The sequence below is a fragment of the Primulina huaijiensis genome, chromosome 9 (assembly GCF_012295235.1).
Source record: "Primulina huaijiensis isolate GDHJ02 chromosome 9, ASM1229523v2, whole genome shotgun sequence".
Classification (NCBI taxonomy): Eukaryota; Viridiplantae; Streptophyta; class Magnoliopsida; order Lamiales; family Gesneriaceae; genus Primulina; species Primulina huaijiensis.
In genome coordinates this window covers 1,540,960-1,561,608 of record NC_133314.1, presented here as the reverse complement: position 1 = coordinate 1,561,608, position 20,649 = coordinate 1,540,960, and the positions used below count along the sequence as shown (strand labels likewise).

Here is a 20,649-nt window from a genome sequence, read left to right as displayed (position 1 = left end):
TTAAACTTTCTTTCAGACGTTCAAACCTTTTTAAGAGAACGTTTGCACAAGAAGCTAAATTAAAAAAAATGCTTTTTTAATTTTTAATTTATTTGAGTGGACTTCTAGTACTTAAAAAATCACTTATTTAAGTTGAAATTAGAGCTTTTTTAAAAGCCCTATTTTAGAGCTTTTTTCACTAGCTTTTTTAATAACCTAAAAAACAACATCCACCAGTAGCCTCCTCTCAATCTTTTCTCCATTCTTCTACAAGGTACAATTTTTTTTTTACAAGAAATCGAGCAAGATGGTGAAAATGCTTATGTCCATGACAGAGGTACGAGATGGCAAGAGCCAACACAAGAACCGAGCACGTTCACGAACTTTTCGAGCCGGTTCGAATAATATTTGGTTCAAATTCGAAATTATCAAATTCGAGCCGAACTCGAACATGTTCGAATATTTTTCGAATCGAATTCGAGATAAAAATATATTGTTCGATTGTTCGCGAACCTTAGCATTATATTTAAAAAATAAAAGTTCGAATCGAATTCGAACTCGAGCCTCAGTTCGAATCGAGTTCGAATCGAAAATAATAAAAGTTCGAGTTTCGAATCGAGCTTCGAATATGATTATTCGGATTCGAGCTCGAGCTCGAATACTGAAAATTTCTTAAAATTCGATTCGATTCGATTCGTTTACAGTCCTAGTCTTGTCCTTGATTTTTTCTTTTTTTTTACTTTCAATTTTTCATTTTTTTTTAAAACAAATCGATTAGTTCGTTTAATTTTTATCGATTTTCTAAAAAAAATTTTGTCGGCTGAATTCGGATATTATAAATTTTGGTTTATTCGGTAACAAAATCAACCGAATGATCACCTATGTTTAATTACATTACATTGACTCTTGGCACGCGTTACGTGCTTTTACAATTTTTTTTTATAATTAATCTGATATATATTTAAATTAGAGTCATACTTTGATTGTGCAAAAATAATGATATGCCAAACTGTAATTTTAAAATAATTAATAAAAAAAAGTGAGTTGCTCAATGAAATGAAACATGAATGAGTCAAAATATAATTATAAAAAATAGTGGTTGACTATCTATACTGCAATTTTGACATATAAATTAAAAAATAAATAAAAAAATGATCCCAATAAGAATTGAACCTAACACTTTAACTTAATGCCTAAGAAACAGAGACTCTATCCGCTAAACTACGTGTAACTTACATTATAGTTTTAACATTGTATTAATATGTATAATTATTAAAACAGATCATGACACCAAAAATTAGTTAATTTAAGTGTCTCAAATTTAATAATATAGTATAAATTAGTGTATCAAGCACATGTAATACATATGTATAGAATATAAATAATTTTTGTAAATTTGAATTTATTTATATTTGTTTCTATGTTAGGATAACTGGATAGAGGTTAGAATAATGAGACAATGGTAAAAGAATGTGAGAAATTTTTTAATAACAATTTTCTTTTTTGTACCTTAAGACAAATTTAGACATCTATTAACATGAACAAATAAAGTTATTCTAAAAGATTTAGATATTATATAATAGTATATATATCAAAAAGAAAATTTAATATTGGTAACAACATGCCTCACCGGTGGTGTTATGTCATATGACATTTGATTTTGATCTTAATATTTCTTTGTTATTTATTAGTCATGTCCCCAACAAAAATAATCTAAACCATTAAGATCATATATCAATTTTTTACAACTTATCTGATCAATCAGATAAAATGGCATAACGTCAACAACTTGACGAATGAGAGATTTTCAAAAGATCACTCATCCCAATAATATTATCACTCATACACATTTAATCCAACAATTTTATATGCATGTAAATTGATAAAATTATTTAAAAAAATTTAAGTTTTATTTATTTTATTAGATAAAAATTCTTGTAATACCGTTTCACGGTTCAATTTTGTAAGATGAATCTCCGACTCGACCCAACTCATGAAAATTATTTACATTTTAAGCCAAAAATGTTATTTTCATAATAGATATATATCGGGTCGACTCGATATTTTAAATGACGTTTAATTTTTAAGGAGTCTTGGACCTCGCTTTGTCACAATTTTCTTCCTAAAAAAATCGTCTGATCACATTTTACAGTTAAGTTTGAACCCAGTATATCTTCTCAGCCGGTTGGACACAAATTTTATCATATATGTAGCGGAAGTTCAATTTTTGATCCATTCGAAACTAGATTAAGATTTTATGACTTCCTGAGCTAGATGGTGGGCAACTTCGTTTGCCAATCTCTGTCTATGATGTAACGATAAGAACTCCAGACTCTTCAACATAGTCTAAATTACAGTTATAAGATTTCAATCCAACCGATAATTCTCCCATAGTTGAGTTATTGCCAGAGCGGCCAAGAGAGAATATATAAATATGCATATATTCGAACAACCACGATGCTGACAAAAGTTCATACCAAAGCGTATCGTTTCGAGTTTTGNTATGACGTCTTCCATTTTTTTATTAACATTAAATAAAGAAATATTATTTTTATTCATTAATTAAATATTTTAAAAGGGGCATATTTCTTTTATTTTAACATCATAATTCTAATTGGACCCATCAACCGAATAGTTGAAGTTTTGGCCATAATTATATATGCGGAGAAAATTAAGCGTTGAAACCATTTTTTTTGTGTTTTCGGGGGACACCAATCCAATCCACCTACGATATGATCTATATATCTAAGACCAAATTGAATAATTTATTTGAAATAAATATTTAAAATTTTATTAATTGAACGAAAATATAATTACCAAAAACTAAACCTTTTATTTGATTTGATGCGACTATACTTTTTACAAGGGAGGAAAAAAGTTCCACCAAAAATCTTAGGAAAAAAAATTCCGACATTAAAGACAAAAGCTCAAGCAATTCTCTCATGAGATTTGTTAATTTCGATAGCCCATAAAATTAATTAAATGATAAAACCTTAAAAGAACAACCTCAAAAGCTTGGTTTGATGTCCGTGCTGCAGTTCTTGACCGGAAACAAAACCACTTTCAAAAGTCGTCGTTTCGGACTCCTCCGACGGTGTCACCGGCCTGTTGTTATCTCTCCGCCGCTTCACCCTCCCACCGGAGGTCATTCTTGCCGGGAGACCAGCCGTGAACCCGAGATTTAGTCCACTCGTGGTCTCTTCTATATTAAACCCTTTCCTCTTAAGCCTCAAGTTCATTTCTTGACACCCGTACAGATTATTTCCATTTCCGGCAAAACCTTCTTTAAACTCCGGCAAGGCTCGCAGAACGCCGCCGCGAAGCACCGTCTCCACTGCCGCCTGGCACACCCTCCAATTCCCCGTCCATTGTAATCCCACGGCCCCGTTCACTGGATTCACTGTCCTCCCGCATGCTTCAAATAATAAAGATTGAAACAAATCTGCAAAACAAAGAAAGAAAAACAGATATTAACGAATAGATAAAATAAAAAAACACACACACACACAGAGTATTCTACAGAACGTGGTGTGCACAAATTAAATCTACGCACCAGGTCTTTGGGATTCGTGGACAGATGAAAGGAAGGACATGAGCCCGGCGCGGCCGAAAAACCTGGTTACGAAAACCGTGGCGTTTGCCTGAGCTTGAGGGCTCTGTATGCCTCGCAAGCTTTGCCTGAGGATGCAGCTTTCGTTGCATCCCTTGCGGAGTATCCTGCAGCCATTACAACTCATAGTTCTCGATTCAGTAGCTTCGAAACACCAAGAAATTAACGAAAAAGGGTCTTCTGATATATGATTAAATTAAAGTTTCGTGCTTGAGTTTGATCAATGGAAGGAGGAGAGAGAGAGAGTAGAGTTGAAGATGCCTGGCGAGAATGAGGAGAATATATATTGAGGGAGGAGTTGACCATGCATGTATTTATGCAGCTAGTCATACACATTTTTAGACTAATAATCTATTGGAAAGTATATAAATAATTTATTATTAGATTATAAAATAGAAAAATATTAGGTTAGGAGATAAATATTAATTGAGAAATGAAGATTCGGATAATATCAATCTTGTGTATATTTTAAATCAATCATAATTATTATTGAAACCGTATAACTTGATATGAAACACTTCAATTTTGTTCATCCGAGTAAATAAAGAAGAGTATGTCTCTTGTGAGACGGTCTCATGAATCTTTATCTTTGAGATTGATCAACCCTATCGATATTCACAACATAAAACAATACTCTTAACATAAAAAGTAATATTTTTTCATTGATGACCTAAATAAGATATTCGACCCACGAAATTGATCTTTGAGACCGTCTCACAAGAGTTTTTGTGAATAAAGAAATCTGAAATTAATTTTAAGCCATCATCTGAGATCTATAGATTCAAGCACAACTTTAATTCAATTTATAAATTATTTAAACAATAAGAAAGATTGAGGCACTGAGTTAATAATGATCACAAATTAAAATAATTAATATAATCTATTATACAATTACATATATTGTAAACAAATTTTTAAAATTTTAGTTTTAAGTTTAGTCTAGTTTGATTAAAATTAAAAGATATTGGAATAGTTTTTGTAGAAGAATTAAAATAATGGGGAATTAATTAATGGTTGGTGTTATATATTGAGTTGGGAGAGATTTCCAAAGGTGTTGGGAAAAGAAGGCCCCATGTTTCCGCCAAAGGGTGTAATGTTGATGCCCCCTCCTTTCCCCTATATAATATATGCTACATTTTTGTAAGTATTATATAATATAGGAAAATTTGTGATTTTGGTTATATAATTTTTTTTTGTTTTTTTATGTTATTAAATTTTAATTTTACTCATGTATATATCTTTTGATTTTTGACGATTTTAGTCTTTTTCATCTGGAGTACTGATGTGATAATATTATTTCAGTGCTACATTAGCATCACGTCGAAAAAATGACTAAAACTATTATAAAGATAACAGATCAAGACTGAAATTTAAAAATATATAAAATCAAAATCACAAATAGACATTTATATATACATGACCAAAAATATAATTTGCTCGTATAATATATAGATTAGATATTTCATAAGACGGTCTCACATATCTTTATTCGTGAGACGGATCAATCATGTCTATATTTACAATAAAAATTAATATATTTGACATAAAAAATAGTACTTTTTCGTGGATGACCCATGTAGAATATCTGTTTCATAAAATTGACCCGTGAGACCGTTTCACATGAGTTTTTGTGTAATATATAATGCTTTGATTATAGGACATAAAAAAAATGTTAATATTATCAAAGCAAGATCATATGAGGAGTTGATTAAATGAACAAATATAGAGAACATCGAGATAAGGATGTGCTAGAAATGAGTATATGTTTGGATGCATCGATGCTAATTTATATATATCCAAACATATATTTTTAAAGATTATTATTATTATATATATTATGCTATAAAAATATTTGATGGTTCATAATTCAATTTGCCCTTTCGATGCTTTGTAAAGCTGTTCTTGATTTTTGATAGCTTTACACATGAGATTCATTTGTCGTTTTAGACGTTTTATTTTGGATTATTATGGCTCATGACTCGAACTTACACTTACTCATTTTATATATTAGCTTTTTTATATGTAAAATTATTTATTAATTGAACCTATTATTTTTTTTAATATTTGGTGTTTTTGAAAAATATAAACAAAAAATAATAATATATATTGGAACTTGAACTTTGTATAATGGATCAATATTTATTTCTGTCATTTATAAATATGTATCGTGTATAAAATGTGACACAAAACAAGAAATATATACGGAGAGAGAAATCTTGAATAATTTATACAAGAGTAGGTCTTTCATAAGACGGTCTCACGGATCTTTATTCGTGAGACGGATCAATTCTGTCCATATTTACAATAAAAATTAATATATTTGACATAAAAAGTAATATTTTTTTGTGGGTGACCCGTATAGAATATCTGTTTCACAAAATTGATCCGTGAAACCGTCTCACAAGAGTTTTTGTGTTTATACAATTGCGATCAGATGAGTCCTCCTCGAAAATTTCGGGGACAGATTTAGCAAAAAGTCAAGAGGAAAATGGCTACTTTCAAACAATTTTTTTAAGGAAAATTATATATAAAATAAAGATTTTAATTTGTGGTGTCTGCCACTAATGAGCCCCAAGCAGGCAAGCTCATTGGATTAGAATTGGTATCCGATAAAAAAAAAAACAATTAAACATTCACAGCATTAATCACTTGAAACAAATTCATATAATCACAAAAACTTCTATGAGACGGTCCCACGAATCAATTTTGTTAGACAAATATTCTATTTGGATCATTCATGAAAAAATATTACTTTTTATGTCAAATATGAACAGAATTGACATTTTTCATGAATAAAAATTCGTGAGAACGTCTCACAAAAAACCTACTCTTTGTATGCAAATATTCGTTTCACATTTAAAAAAAAACGTTATGGATGAGGATTAGCTAAGACTCGATTAAGAAAGATTCATTGGAATTATAATCCAAAGAGACATCTTAATCTTATCCACTATTAGATATAATTAAATGCACATTTTTTGTTTTTATATACGAACATTCCAATATTCAAATAATCCATCTTAATTGTAGAGGACGGGTTTCCATTAAACCATGTAGCAAATTTTGGCTTATTATAATTAGTTAAATCAACTATTATTGTGGGTTTTTCATACTACTAAAAGATAACAACTGTGAGTTTCATTGTCATAAAAAAATATTTACGTGTGGACCGTAAAGATCAATGTATAGATAAAATCTTATAATTAGATTAATCAAAACTAAAATATAATTTCTAACGATAAAAATATGCTTAAAAAAATTTTTAAAAGCTCACAACAAACCGAAGTTCCTGTATTAAATTTAACAAATATTGGAAATTCTATTTTTTGAGATGTGAAGGGTTCAAAGCATTTTAATTCTCAACTGCAATTGTTGTCCTTACATGGAATAGAGAGTCAAATAATGTTTTACACACTTCAGAGAAATATGGCCATAAGAAATTTCATTCGTTTAATGTTGTTCTTGCCCGAAAATGAGGTTTATCGCGCAAGTAAAGTTTGTTTCATAATGTTGCAGTTTGTTTAATTTGATCTTCCCATGGAACTGTTTTTTTTTTTTTTTTTGAGTAAATCTTCAGATGGAACTTAATTAGAAGTATTGATTTCAATTTTTATGATCAAATATGAACCCAAATCTCAAATTTTGAAGCATGCAACTTTATAGTCATTTGACTTTTAAATTATTTTTAAACGCAAAATCTTTCGAGATAGGATTTCTAGCGACCAATCAATTTGATCTATCGAGGGCAAAGAAATTTTTTGAATAATTTTTTTTATGCTATTTACAAATCCCGGACAAAATAATTCATTTGATACAAAATATTCCAAAAATTTGAGATGAAATCTCGAGTTTCAACAACACCCAATTATTATAAACTCTCTTACTTTAAAAATAATCAAAACTCTGAATTAAATACACCTCACTAAATGTGACTTAGATTCGTCAAGAATTTTCTTCCTCTGCCCTTGTCTCAAATTCTTTGATATGAAGAGACGCCAACAAAAGAATTTGTAATAATTACTACAAAGTTTCGTTTCATTAACAATTTTTTTGTTTGTCATTTCATTTTTGCTTTTAAAACCAATGCAGAAGAGGATTAGGAAATTAGCATTCACCTTATCCAAATTAATTGGATATTCAAACGTATCCACCAACATCAATTTACCACTAACTATTATTTATAGAAGTCGATGTAATAACCCATTCGGAAAAGCTAAAAAATAATTTACACGATAAAAGTTGTTGAAGCGTGTGCGTGTCTATAAAAATACACACAAGAACTATCTCTATCACACAAATACCTATAAGGTGAATGAGTACATAATGTCCAAGAACAAAGAAAAATGGAAGAAGATTCAGACTGGTGAATGGATTTTTAAAAAAATCCAAAAAAAGAAAGATGGCGATTCGTATTCTGACGGACTTCACTAATCATGTCCTCAGGAGGTGGAAAGAGCATTACCCGAGCAACAGCGGCTCTGCCTACACAACTTTTACCAGTTAAGCACTAACTAGAACCACCCCACAAGGAGCTGAGTTTAGCTGCCAATTTTGCGCTCTTGTAGTCGTCTCTCAGCTGAATAAACCTGTGAAATTGTAACAGCCAAAATCTAAATTATCGTCTCATGAATGAATCATGAATAGGAATTGCAGGGGGGAGAAATAATAATAATTAAAAAAAAAACTCGTAAAAGTCACTCCAAATCTGATGCTCCGCGGTTGTGCTTCATTTTCGTGAAGAATAAATGCAGATGAACAAGAGGCTTCTACGAATTCAATTTTGCATTTGTTAAAAATATTATCTACTCGTAACTCAAGTAATGAGAGATGAAAAATATCGAGAATGTGTTGAAGTTGACATGATTACCAAATGTTGAACGGTATATATTGAGAACATCGTACCTTTGTGCGTCTTTCCGGATGCTAGGTGTTCCCTCAAAAAGCGACGACAGACTTTCAGGAGCAACAATAAAGACGTTGGCCATGCTGGAGAACCATGCAAGTTAAATCAGGCGGAAAATATATATAATTTCCAGCTTGATTGTTATCTCTATCGAATAAGAAAATTTTTACGATCACTTACATGCCCAGTGACTCAAACTTTTCATCAACAGTGGGAGAATTAAAACTTCGAACAAATTCGCTGTACTCTGTTATGTCACGCTTGAGCCGCAGCCCTCCACTTTAAAAGTCACAATTGAGTGTAAATTTAGCTTCACGGAACAAGAGATAAGTACGGGGATGGGGGAAGAACAAGACAGGAACTTTAGGTTTCTTCACATAATTACGAGCTTACAAATTAAGCTTTTGATGGAATATTGCATAAAATTATTCCCGAGTCCAAATTAAACAGTATTTTCATAGTTACATCAGTTCTCGGTAAGCTAATTGAGTATCTTAGCAAGTGACACAAAAAACGAGATATCAAAATGAACCGAGCCTTTTAGATGCATTTACACTCTCAACTTTGGTCAAGAAGAAACTAATACTTGAAAATACAATCATAAAGAATACTTATCATTGTTATAAACCAAAATATTACCTGGGATTAAAAGTGAACTTCTGCCAATGATTAAGCAGCCCCTTATGCAAGCGATTTCCCTGCAGCCATCCACCAAATCACATAACCAAGTTTCATTATAATAAAATTTTGACAAAGAATGAGAATTTCAATTTTTTTCTTTGAGATAGAAATTTCAGTTTTAGTTAACTATCATTTAAGTTAAAATGCTAAGCTAGTCCATGGAGCTAGAAAAAAAAGTATATTGCAATTAAAGAAATCCCTCAGTCTGAACTTTCTACTGGAAACAAGAAAATCTCTATACCAGTTCGGTCAGGAATGCTTGTTTGTTAAGACCTTCAAGGGCTGTAAAAGCAGCCTCAAGCACCCGGGAAAGATAAGCAACAACCCTGTTTTTAAAAGTAGGTGTATGAAAAATAAAATGACGAAACATGGCCAGATGGAAAAACTTTGAAAGCATAAAAATAAAAGAGAGACGAAAGAAAAACTTCAGCACAGAAATATCAAAGCACTGTCAAATGAAAATTCATTTAACACCTTAAAGGAACTGAAGTTTAATTTCTAAAAATCTCAAAGTAAATCAACAAATTTTGCAAGATTAAAATTTGCACCTCGTACAGGCGTTTGTTGGTCGGTGATCAGGAACAACGCCATCATCAGACGAACAATAATCTGTTGCCTTTTGTTCAGCAGATAGAAGCCGCTCAGCCTAAGAAAATTTCAAGGATCAACCAATAATAAATCCACACGGTAAAGAGGAAAAAAAGCTTGAAAAAGATGACAATGAACTTAAACATAAGAAAGAATCTTTTAGTCACAAACTGACAAACCTCAGCCATCACAGTATCAATGCACTGTTGAAGTCCCTTGTATGCAGCACCTTCTGCGCTGGACATTGCCGTAGCCATTTCATCACAGGAAGCAGCATGTGCACCATCCACCCGCAGCAAAAATCGAGAAATAGAGTTTGAAAAATACTGCATGGTAAAAGTTTAGTCCCAATGAAATCAATCACACGTCGAATTATTAACATCAGGCAATACAATCAGAGCACAAAAGCATACTTGCTGAACAATAGCTACACTACTTCCACATCGCTGTACAGCAACCATAAAAGATCTGAAACTGTTTTCTCCAGCTGCAGCGGCGGCTTCTGCCTGCACATTATCCATTAAGGTCTCACACTGGCATACAAGGACTTCCAAAATTGAAGAAGTCTGCCTGGTATTAATTTTTCCAGTAGACTTTAACTCAACTTTGATAACATAAAAACTAAAAAAATGGGATCTCTTACAGCAGAAGAGGCTGCTGCGGCAACTCTTCGACTGACAATAGTTCCCAGACCAAATCGTTCCCTCAGTGCTGCAGCTTCAGTTAGGCTATCACGAGCTCTTTCAAGCCCTTCCGTTATATATAGACTGACCTGAAAAAGGTGAAATGATTAAAATGGGACAGAAAAATAGTTATTGTAGGCAAGGCAGAAGAAATTTCACAGAATAATAAACCCACCTGGTCCAAAAGGCAGGTGAAAACTGCCCTCACATTAGCTGCAAGTGTAGCAGGCTGCCGACGACAAGAAAATAATCAATAAAACCATATCAGTCTAGACAGGATGCAACCCCCGATACAAAAATCCATACTCACGTTTTAACATAAACTTCATGTTTAAAATTTAAATACCATCATAAAATTTATGGTCTTTACAGCTATGTTCTTTTTGTGGTAAACAAAAAATGAGCACATAGAATATGAGTATCCACCAGGAATACACAATAGGATCACTCTACTAAGCCAAAGTAGCAAGAGAAGCATTACAGAGGGGTAAAGCCAAAAATAATCGTCACTAGCATCCGTGTCTGCATTTTATTTACAGCAAAAAATAAAAATGAAGAATAAGAAGACCCAGACAAAGGTTACTATTCCCAGATTAAAATACCAAAAAACAATGAAGAAAGAAAGAAAAAGATGACTCCAAACTACATTAAGGAGTCCACCCTAGTCCATTTCCATGTAATGCACAATACTTATGTACAAATAAGTATTTGAATAAGTCATTTCTGTTCAACCTAAATTGATTGGTCAAACTCAAGGCCAACTATAAATATGATTAAATCTCAGCCAAGAACTCAACCCTAGTCCTGTTCCATGTAATACACAATTCTCTTTGGATAAAAGTAGTATATGAATTAATCATTTCTGTCAAACCTAAATTGATTGGTCAAACTGAGGTCAACTATAGTTAAATCTCAGCCTAGAAACTAAATATACCTGTGATGACAACAAAGCACATCTAGATATAGCTTCTTCATTCCAGCGTACAAACTCGGCCACCACGGTGACAGATATCTGCAGCTGTGATGATGCTATTGAAGTTCCTCTAGAGCGCCCGATTGTCCCCGTAGATTCAGCAGACTGCTGACTTTCAGCTCGAAGTTCCTCCATCTGCATCATATGCACAAACTTTTTACTCAAACACGAACTTATGAAGTCAAGCCTCATACTAAAGGTAGTCAAAATCAGCTAGCAAGTTACAGAGAGGGGGGAGGGGGTGTTCTTTTGAAGCTCATAGTTTAGGGTATACCTTTGCTTTATACAGTTGCCTAAGAGAAGACTGCTCATACTCTATGTATGCATCTTTGTGAGGCAGAAATAGGGACTCCATCAATCCTTTACGTCAGGGAAAAAAACAGTGATCATGTATTTTGCATCATATATGAGAACAGGACGTACTTATAAGGCAAACTACGAAGATTTTGAAGGAGTAGGTTTATGAGAACTGTGGGACAATGTTACGGACTTTATTATTATGGACCATAATAAGTTGGACATAGGCCCAATCGTCTCAAGCCCATGGAAGAATCTAGATGTACGAATGCATGAGAATAAAATGTGGGGTGGTAGCTGGTTAGAGACATTCACGTTTATTCCGTTGATTTAGACTAGCTTGTGCTAGGGGAAGAGTTCTTCCTCTTGTAAAGATTTTAAACCCTTGGCTGAGTAGTAGTACTCAGATTTTCATATTGAATCTTGAGTTTTATTTGTGTTTGAGTCATTAGGATATTGTTCCTAACAGACAATAAAGATGCCAACCGTCTTTTAAAACTTTTATGATATGAGGTTTCATTTGACAAGGTCTTTCCCTTCCGCTTTTTAGAGAACGGGGGTCTGAGTGTCTTCAAGCTCCTTTTTCTCATTTTTTCCCCTCAGATCCTGTTTGTACAATTTGGTGTCTTAGACCCCTCACAACTGGATTTTTTATATAATTATGTGTACAGATCAACAAATTTCTCTCTCTCAATACATTTATGAGCGTGGATACTTTTCCATAGCTTTTCAAATGATGATTATTTTGACATATCTAGCATAAAGAGAATGGAAAGTTAACCAAAATCATCTAAATTTAGACAATACCACCAAACAGATAAATTGAACCATTTGTAGTTTATCCGAGAATCAACAATTGATGCACTATATGTAAATTTAGCATATACACAATATTCTGTATTATTTCTTTTCTAAATAGGATTAAAATTATTGGAGTCAGGATATTAGTTGTCTGACTAATTCTAATTGATTGAATAGTTGACTTCTCAAGAGTATGTCGTGCACACTTTGTATAAATAACTCATCAAGATATATGAAACTCATTTGGCCAACTTATCAGTTTATATTGACGACAGGATGCCAATAATATGTTCCTGTTCAGAGGATAAAGACAATAGACATAAAGAAGAATCAACAAATTGCATAGCTCGCACCTTCAATATCTAAGTCACTGCACCCCACGCTGTGTAAATCTCTAGAAAGGTCCTGCGTCTTCTCATATGACACTGCTAGCATCCTAAGATACTGAGGTAAAGCATGAAAGGGTTACCATAAATTGAAATTTAAACATCAGTTTTACAAGCCACAGATTGGACTCACTAATACAAGTCCCCCTTCTGCCATGGGAGGTGGATTAAGAAGAGATGGTTTCACCAAGATTTTCTCCAAAAGTTTAGGAACCCGGTCTTCCAACACACGCTACACCACAAAACAAAATTCAAAATAACGAATGATTGCGGATGTATGTTTGTTTTCTTTCATTAAAATTCAGAACATGGCGAAGGAATAGGAACAAAAAAGTCGGGACAAAAGGCTAAAATATCTGAATGTAATTTTAGGGGTAATATTGACATGAATAATAATAAAAATATACTCTTGATATGATGGCTTGGATGCAGAAAATAGAAGACAAACAAAAAAACAGATATGGTCTCCTCTTCCGATTATATAGAAGAAACTGTTAAAAGCAGAACTATTTCTAAATCTTTTTTTTTCTTTTGGAATAATTAGTCATTTTGGTTATCATAATTAATATTCTTGATTTGCTTAAGTTCCCATAATCAAGTAGCAAGTCAAAACACAGGTAGTGCTGTACTTAAGCCATGGAAAAGTTTATGTTTTGTTTGAAAGATTAATATCAATTACTTTATTTTACTTTATAGGATAATGCTTTCTAGTGCTTTAGATTGCAAGTTTTGAAAGGAGCAGGACATATATTTGTTGATAGCAAGTCAAAACACAGGTAGTGCTGTACTTAAGCCATGGAAAAGTTTCTGTTTTGTTTGAAAGATTAATATCAATTCCTTTATTTTACTTTATAGGATAATGCTTTCTAGCGCTTTAGATTGCAAGTTTTGAAAGGAGCAAAAAAAAAAAAAGTAGCAGGATATATATTTGTCACCTACATCTAGTCCTTGCTCAACGTTAGATTTCTCAGTAACTATATTTCCAGTCGTTTCTAGTCAAATCCTCATTCAAAGGGAGATTTCTCAGCAACTACATTTCCTAGTCCTTTCTGGTTTTGTTAGAGTAGAATTGAACTTATAGTGGCCACACATACGATAAAATCTCTATCAACATATAAAAGGATTGAACTCACGTTTTATGAAAGTATTGGGACCTTAGGAGTTATTTATTTTTGTCTTTCTACTAGAATAAAGTCGTCAGAACCTTTAGACACATTGTCAAGTTTCTTCCATACATTAGAGCTCCTAGGGTTTCTGGTTATTGTTGTCTCATTTGATGTTTCTCAAAACAAAAAAGTGAGTGTGCTTGGATTGAAGAATTTCATTTTCATGGGTTTAGATCCATTTGATTGCTTGAATGGTATTTCTCTGGGTGAATTTTGAATATGCTGCTTTTCAATCAAATTCCTGCATTAGTAGTTGTAATATACATTCAACGCCCTCAAAATTGCTGTCATTTGAAATCTAAGCTTAATTTCATCTCTCCAAAGGGAATATCTCCACGCAAATCAAATCCTTCATCCAAATGCAGTCTTAATATTTTGGTATGGTTGCTATCTTTTTAAAGTAATTTCCCACATTCAGTTTTTTCCATAAAAATTAATTGGTCCCATGAAACAATTCTGAATAAAGTATCTTTCACTTTACGAGAGTAGAACAATTCCAAGAAATATTACCACAACAAAATGAAAGATTAAAAACAGTAACACTTGAATACCTGAACCAATATTGACATCACATCATTCGGAGAAGGAAAAACTGATGTTATGGTTGCTGATTCTTTGCGAACAGTATCTAGATGCCAGTCATTGTATATCAAAAGAACATTTCAAATAACACAACCTTCGTCAAATCAGTAGAGTTATAAACCTGTTATATCTTTGTACAACGAAGAGAGCCCACGAGCCACATTGCTAGGGCTAGGTTGAGCCCCAGGATCTCCGAGAACCAATTTGGCGTCTGCATTCATTACCTCCACGTCAAACATAGGACGTAATCCCACATAATGTTGCATTGCACTGGTTCCCCTGTTAAACTGAATGCAGAACTAAAATGTGAAAGGAGAAAATTATTTATAAGGCATATTGCTTTTCATGATTTCATTAGGACAAAATTACAGTAAATAAAGTAAGTTGGCTCGACTTATAGTCCCTCCCACCATCCCTTGATATGAATGTACACATACCTCTAGCAAGAAAAAGGGGAAATATATCTAATGGTATGATTTGTGTCATAAAAGACTTTCTAATGAATGGCAACTAATATTCTCCCCTTCATAAATGTTTTGGTTCCTTTATATGAACATTGAATAATTAGCCACCATATTTATATTCACACATTCCGTCAGACAATGACCAAGTAAATGACCTGTGACAAAATTTTTGCACATTCTGCCATTGTGGACAATTCCCTTCTTTGTGATGCTGCATCGAATCTGGCCAACAATCTATTTTCAAGTTCTGTTCATGTATTTGAAACCAAAAAAGCAATTGTTACAGATATGCTAATAGATATCTATTGATTAAATTTACAAAACTCTTGACAGACCAAAGCATGGTCATGCAGAGAAAAATTGATGCTTTGTTCAAAACTGGGAAAGTGACTCGCTTAGAAAACATACACCAACAATATTTGAATAATATGGTTAAAGGTTCCAGACTCGCATATCCTAATTGTTGCAGCAATATTTGTCCTGGTATTACTTTAGCTTGGTTATAGAATGTCAAAACTGTTGCCTTGATATCGTACAAGATATTAACTGGCTAATGCCAGAGTGCAAAGGATGTGATATATGATCTGAAGTGCTTTGAAATCAGGTGCTGATCCCAAATAATTTACCATATTCATTGAACATTAAAATAATTACTCTTGTCCAATTTTCATGCTAGAAGTAAGATGGTGAAGTGCAAGTTCATTGATATTACAGAAGCCTTGCAGTTTCTTTTGTTCAGCAGCAGAATGAACCAGTTCTCAAGCTTTGCATCAACCAAAGAAAAGAAAAACTAACCAGAAGAATGGAACCGGATAAAGTAATTCAAGCTCAACTCACAATTCACATTGAGTGATTATCCTTGTACAAAAAGAAACACGTAATACAGTTGGACTATTCGGATCCTTATGCAAGTAGCCAAACAACTTGCTTCTGAAAGGCATTCGAGAAACGATTTAGATTTTATGGTTTTTAAACCAATAATTATGATGTCATACCATTGCAATATTCTTGAAGATTAGCAACTGCAACTTCCAGTCCTCTGCTTGCCGTTGCATTCCCCACAACCGATGAGGCTGTCATGCCTTGTCTTCCAATATCTTCCTCAGCAAACAACCCTAAAACAAGCCTCTCAGTGAATTCTCAAAATTCCACAATGAAAGAAGTAACCAAGACACAGCTTTCTACGAAGATTTTTCCATTGAAGTGGGTAAATCAAGCAACACAAACGACTCGAAGACACCGCCAAATGTAAATGAGGCGCTCGTTAATGGTAAAGTTCAGATTCCTCCCAACAACTCATCCCAGCTTACTATAAAGGTTTCATATAAGAGAGATACCCTCTTGCATGGATTCCTTGATCTGTTTAAGATTATTGTCTGCACTCATGGAATTTATGTTATTCCATCTTCTTTGGCATAATATTCTCCCACCTATTACCTTATCTTTCTATTTGGCCCTCAACAGGTTCTCATACAATCAGATGAACATTGGGTCCTACAAGATTCGGGTTACTTCTAGAAATGATACCCATTCTATAAAAGAGTCTAGCTAACTCTAACCCATTCTCAATCTCAAATAGTGTAATAAACTTCTTTTTCTAGCTTCCTACATTGTCCTAAGGAACCTCGTGAAAAGAAAAAGAAGAAAAACAAAACAAAAGCATCAAAGTAATTTCAGAAGTTTGTGCATACAAAAATGTCTTTTATCCAAACAACAAAATCAAATCTTATCACATAAGAAAAAGAGTGATCATCATGATCTAATTCCAATTATAAATGCCATCTTACTCAATCTTTGTGCAATTGAAGCTGCCTCAGCTACCCGGCTATCATCAGAAAACAGAGGTGAAAGTTCCATTAGGTCACCCAGACTACTATTGAACTCCATCAAATACTGCAGGATAGTTTTCACTTAATGTTACTTAAGTGTAATATCAGATGCACTATCATCCCCAACAGACACTAATAAGGTAATTTAAAACTTATTTATCAATAGTTTACCTTTATGAGATCAATAGTTTGACTGGCAGTTTCTCTTTGAGCATCTGCACTCTGACAATCAAGAAACAAATATTATAGCAGACTAACTTTTTATCACTAGCAAACCACTCAAAGGATAAATAAACAATGCCAGATATAGATATGGCGTTAGAAGAACAATAAAGAAGCACTATATAAGTTTCTACATGATGAAGTGAATCAATCTTTAAACAGTGACAAAACAATCAGGTCATTCACAAATATCAAAACTCAAAAGATTTACCTGGAGATGGTCACCTATCTTAGCAGCAGTTTGCCCAACACTTGATATGCGAGTATCCAACCTTGCAAAACTGTCAAATAACCCATCAACTCCTTTTTCCAGCTGTATGTTAAAATGGAAAAAAAAACCACAATTAGCAGGTGGTGCTTGCAACCACAAATTCAAATATAGAAAAAACATCAGGCAAGTATCAATCCATGACACAAACATTCCCATGTTTAACAGAATACCTATAAAACCTGGAATGACTAACCTCCGAAAGTGTTTTCCGGTGCTTAAAGTCTTGTGCGGCTACCTCGTTTTTGAGATTGTAGAGTTTCCCATCAATCTTTGAGCAAAACTTAACCTTAGGAGGTGACCCAGTAGGTAGAATATGAAAAAAATCAAATGCCGCGAAATTTTAAGTTTCACCTGTTTCCTAAGATCAATTAATTGTGTGCATGAGTTCTTAAACAAAGATAATAGAGCATCTACTTCAGGAAATAGAGGGCCTGAAAGTCCTGGCGCTGATTTTCCTGTATCAGACGGAGTTCGCAAATGACCATTTGACACAGCATCATTCGCACCATGTCCTTCAAATGTATCTGTTTCCTCTTCTAAATATGAAGGCAGTAGCTCATTGACTAAACCTCCAAACAGTGCGTCAAATGAAAAGTCACCCTATATGTCACAGAAAACAGATATACATAATAATGAGCTAAATGGACAAAATTCGATAAGAAGCACGCACACCCAAACACCTATTTAAGGCATCACCTTAAAGTTGTCAATGTCTAGAACAAGAGGAGATGTGTTTGTTGATGGCGATTTCGGAAATCTACCAGTCCTCCCATCTATAGTCTCTTTCATCTATATTGAGGTGAAAATAGAAATGTCAACCGGATTTTATCAAGTTCAGAATGCCACATGGACAATCCTATACTTTGTGGAGGAGAATGAACATGGACGACATTGTGTATCATGGTGTAGTAAGTTTTTAAACTAATTATGATAGATTTAAAATATACTTAAGATGAGAGCCATTTGCAATCCTCCCTAAATCAAAAGTCTACCTAAAAATTAAATTAAAATAAGATCAAATAAAATGTTTTCTGTTCAGTTTGGTTGGAGTAAAAATTTAAAATCAAAACTGAACCATGTCAAACCACAAATGCATTTCACAATTTGCATTTCTCACAGTCTAATCGATCTCCGCAAAACCATTACAATGAAGCATTTGCAGCCTGATGAAATGAACTTAAGTATAAGCTGAAGTTAAGATCAAATCCAGATGTGACAATACACACCAAATTAAAAACATGAGGCAGGAAGGGTCCCATAATTTATATTTTTCACCCGTTTAACCCCATCAACAACTGGATAGGAATCAATCTAGGTTTCGCCATAAATTATATGGTCACAATAAATTGAATGCAAGTTAAGCCGCTGACTTCTTGACCTAAGATTTTTAATCCAAGGAAGCTTATAATCATAATATGATATGCTTAAAGCATATTTAGTGGAGCTCATTAGCGTAGTATACAAATATATGTAAATGCAGCCAAAAATGGAAACAAGATCCAAATCCCTGTTACCAAATTAGGAAAAATCATGAGAAAAATGCAGTCTTCGTGTAGAACTCTAGATCACAAATATGTCCCCCTGCCACCATCATCATTCGTTACATATATACTCCAGAGGATTCTCCCTTTAACACGGACATGATTAGGAACCCCAATAAATTACAAAATATGGATAAAATAATTTGGTAGCAGGATCATAAATGAATGAGCATCGGCATTAACTTAAGTAAAACCTTGTGATATTTTAAAAACACCACAAACAATCTGACAATTGTTCAGCAAACAGAGAGAATAAACAAAATAGAATGATTAATCATTAAATATCAAAGCAACGATATAACCCATTAATCAAAGTCAAACCACTAAAAACAAGAACCCGTCATAAACTTACAAACCTCAGGAAAGTCCCCATGCAGCAGAGAATAATCGAACAAACTCGAATCGCAAAGATAAACACCAGCCAAATGAAAAAAAATTTAAGAGAAACGAAAGAACGAGAAAGAGAAACTCAACCTTGAAAGTAACGACAACAAATGATGGCCGAGTTGGAAGGCGGAGCTTCAAAGAAAGACACAAAGGCACACCGCAGTGGAGAGACGGAGATAAAGAGGAAAGATAAATCGATGCACAGCTCACAGGAAAAAAAAAACTCCACCCCTTCGTAGATATGGCTGTAGCCTGCAAATTTTTGTGCGATCTGGCACAAAACTAGAAAAATCAACGAATTTTCACAGAGAAATTATTCTCCGTCCGCTGTTTTTCAGTCACACAAGTAATTCTTCGCTAGAACGAATCCTGTGCCACCAGCTGCTTGATCGCAAGCTCAAAAATGAATTCACTGGGCTTCGTCGTTCTTCTTGTCGCGTTCCGAAGGAAATAGCACAATCACCCTTGAAGTTTCAATAAAATATATTTTGGTCCATGATATTATTAGGAAAAAAAATAAGTACCTCTAATTAATTATACAAGGATCGGAATATTACTTCACATATTACTGCACATTGTGTAACTTTGAAAAAATTTGGATTACATTTTTAGGACATTCACATTGGTGAGTATTATAATACTTATCGTCTCCTCAAAAAGCATAAAGTTTACTTATAACATGAATATCATATTGACAATTTCATTTTTTCACATTCATTTTAACATTAATACTTATTAGTTGTAAGTCTCATTGTTCACTCATTCATTTTTATTTTTATTTTTTATTAAATAAATATGATGAAACCAAAAATTTCACGTATATTGAGTTCAGTCTGGTGAGCTAAATTATTCAATGTTCCTTGTAGTTTTAATGTTATTCGTGTAGAGACGTTTGGATAAGGAAGTGATCGTGTGAGGACCGAATTTTCTTCCAACTTTAAAATTTATATTGTAAGGAAATTTGTAGGACTTGATTTTTGTATAAAAATAAATGATATAATAAGTTGTGCACCTTGGAAATTATTTGTTGGATATCAAGTCAACAATATTCATATAAAGGCATGCATATTTCGAAAATATGCAAGAGGATTTACAAGATTTGGTAGAAATCATCCAAAGCTAGAGGAATCAATGCATGGACTTGGTAATTTTCGAAAATTCCACTAAATATTGTGCATAAAGATTGTGGTGCCTAAAAAGATATCACATGCTAGAATAAACCACAAGGAAATTGGAAGCAAATCCCATAAGTTAGCCATCATATTTTTCGAAAATGGCAAGGTGAA

General features: G+C 33.3%; 2 protein-coding genes across 3 annotated transcripts; both read right to left on the bottom strand.

Annotated features, from left to right (window-relative positions):
- Nucleotides 1-2,906: 2,906 nt before the first annotated feature.
- LOC140985230 (LOB domain-containing protein 37-like) lies at nt 2,907-3,879 on the bottom strand. Its single transcript, XM_073453019.1, has 2 exons — nt 3,533-3,879; nt 2,907-3,421 (listed from the first exon to the last, which is right to left on the bottom strand). Exons 1-2 carry the CDS (start codon nt 3,714-3,716, stop codon nt 2,973-2,975), a joined length of 633 nt encoding a protein of 210 aa, XP_073309120.1. The 5' UTR covers nt 3,717-3,879; the 3' UTR covers nt 2,907-2,972.
- Nucleotides 3,880-7,984: 4,105 nt separating this feature from the next.
- LOC140983765 (exocyst complex component SEC10b-like) lies at nt 7,985-19,818 on the bottom strand. 2 transcript variants are annotated; one of them, XM_073450894.1, is made up of 25 exons: nt 19,446-19,818; nt 18,132-18,224; nt 17,787-18,035; nt 17,629-17,703; nt 17,376-17,477; nt 17,114-17,164; nt 16,901-17,006; nt 16,109-16,228; nt 15,269-15,360; nt 14,771-14,936; nt 14,619-14,695; nt 13,035-13,133; nt 12,869-12,959; nt 11,692-11,777; nt 11,379-11,552; nt 10,620-10,673; nt 10,405-10,533; nt 10,175-10,267; nt 9,941-10,087; nt 9,722-9,819; nt 9,415-9,499; nt 9,132-9,190; nt 8,673-8,771; nt 8,492-8,575; nt 7,985-8,175 (listed from the first exon to the last, which is right to left on the bottom strand). In XM_073450894.1, exons 2-25 carry the CDS (start codon nt 18,222-18,224, stop codon nt 8,097-8,099), a joined length of 2,508 nt encoding a protein of 835 aa, XP_073306995.1. In that variant the 5' UTR covers nt 19,446-19,818; the 3' UTR covers nt 7,985-8,096. The 2 variants fall into 2 exon arrangements, with proteins under 2 accessions (XP_073306995.1, XP_073306994.1); XM_073450893.1 differs by having other exon boundaries at nt 19,451-19,818.
- Nucleotides 19,819-20,649: the final 831 nt, after the last annotated feature.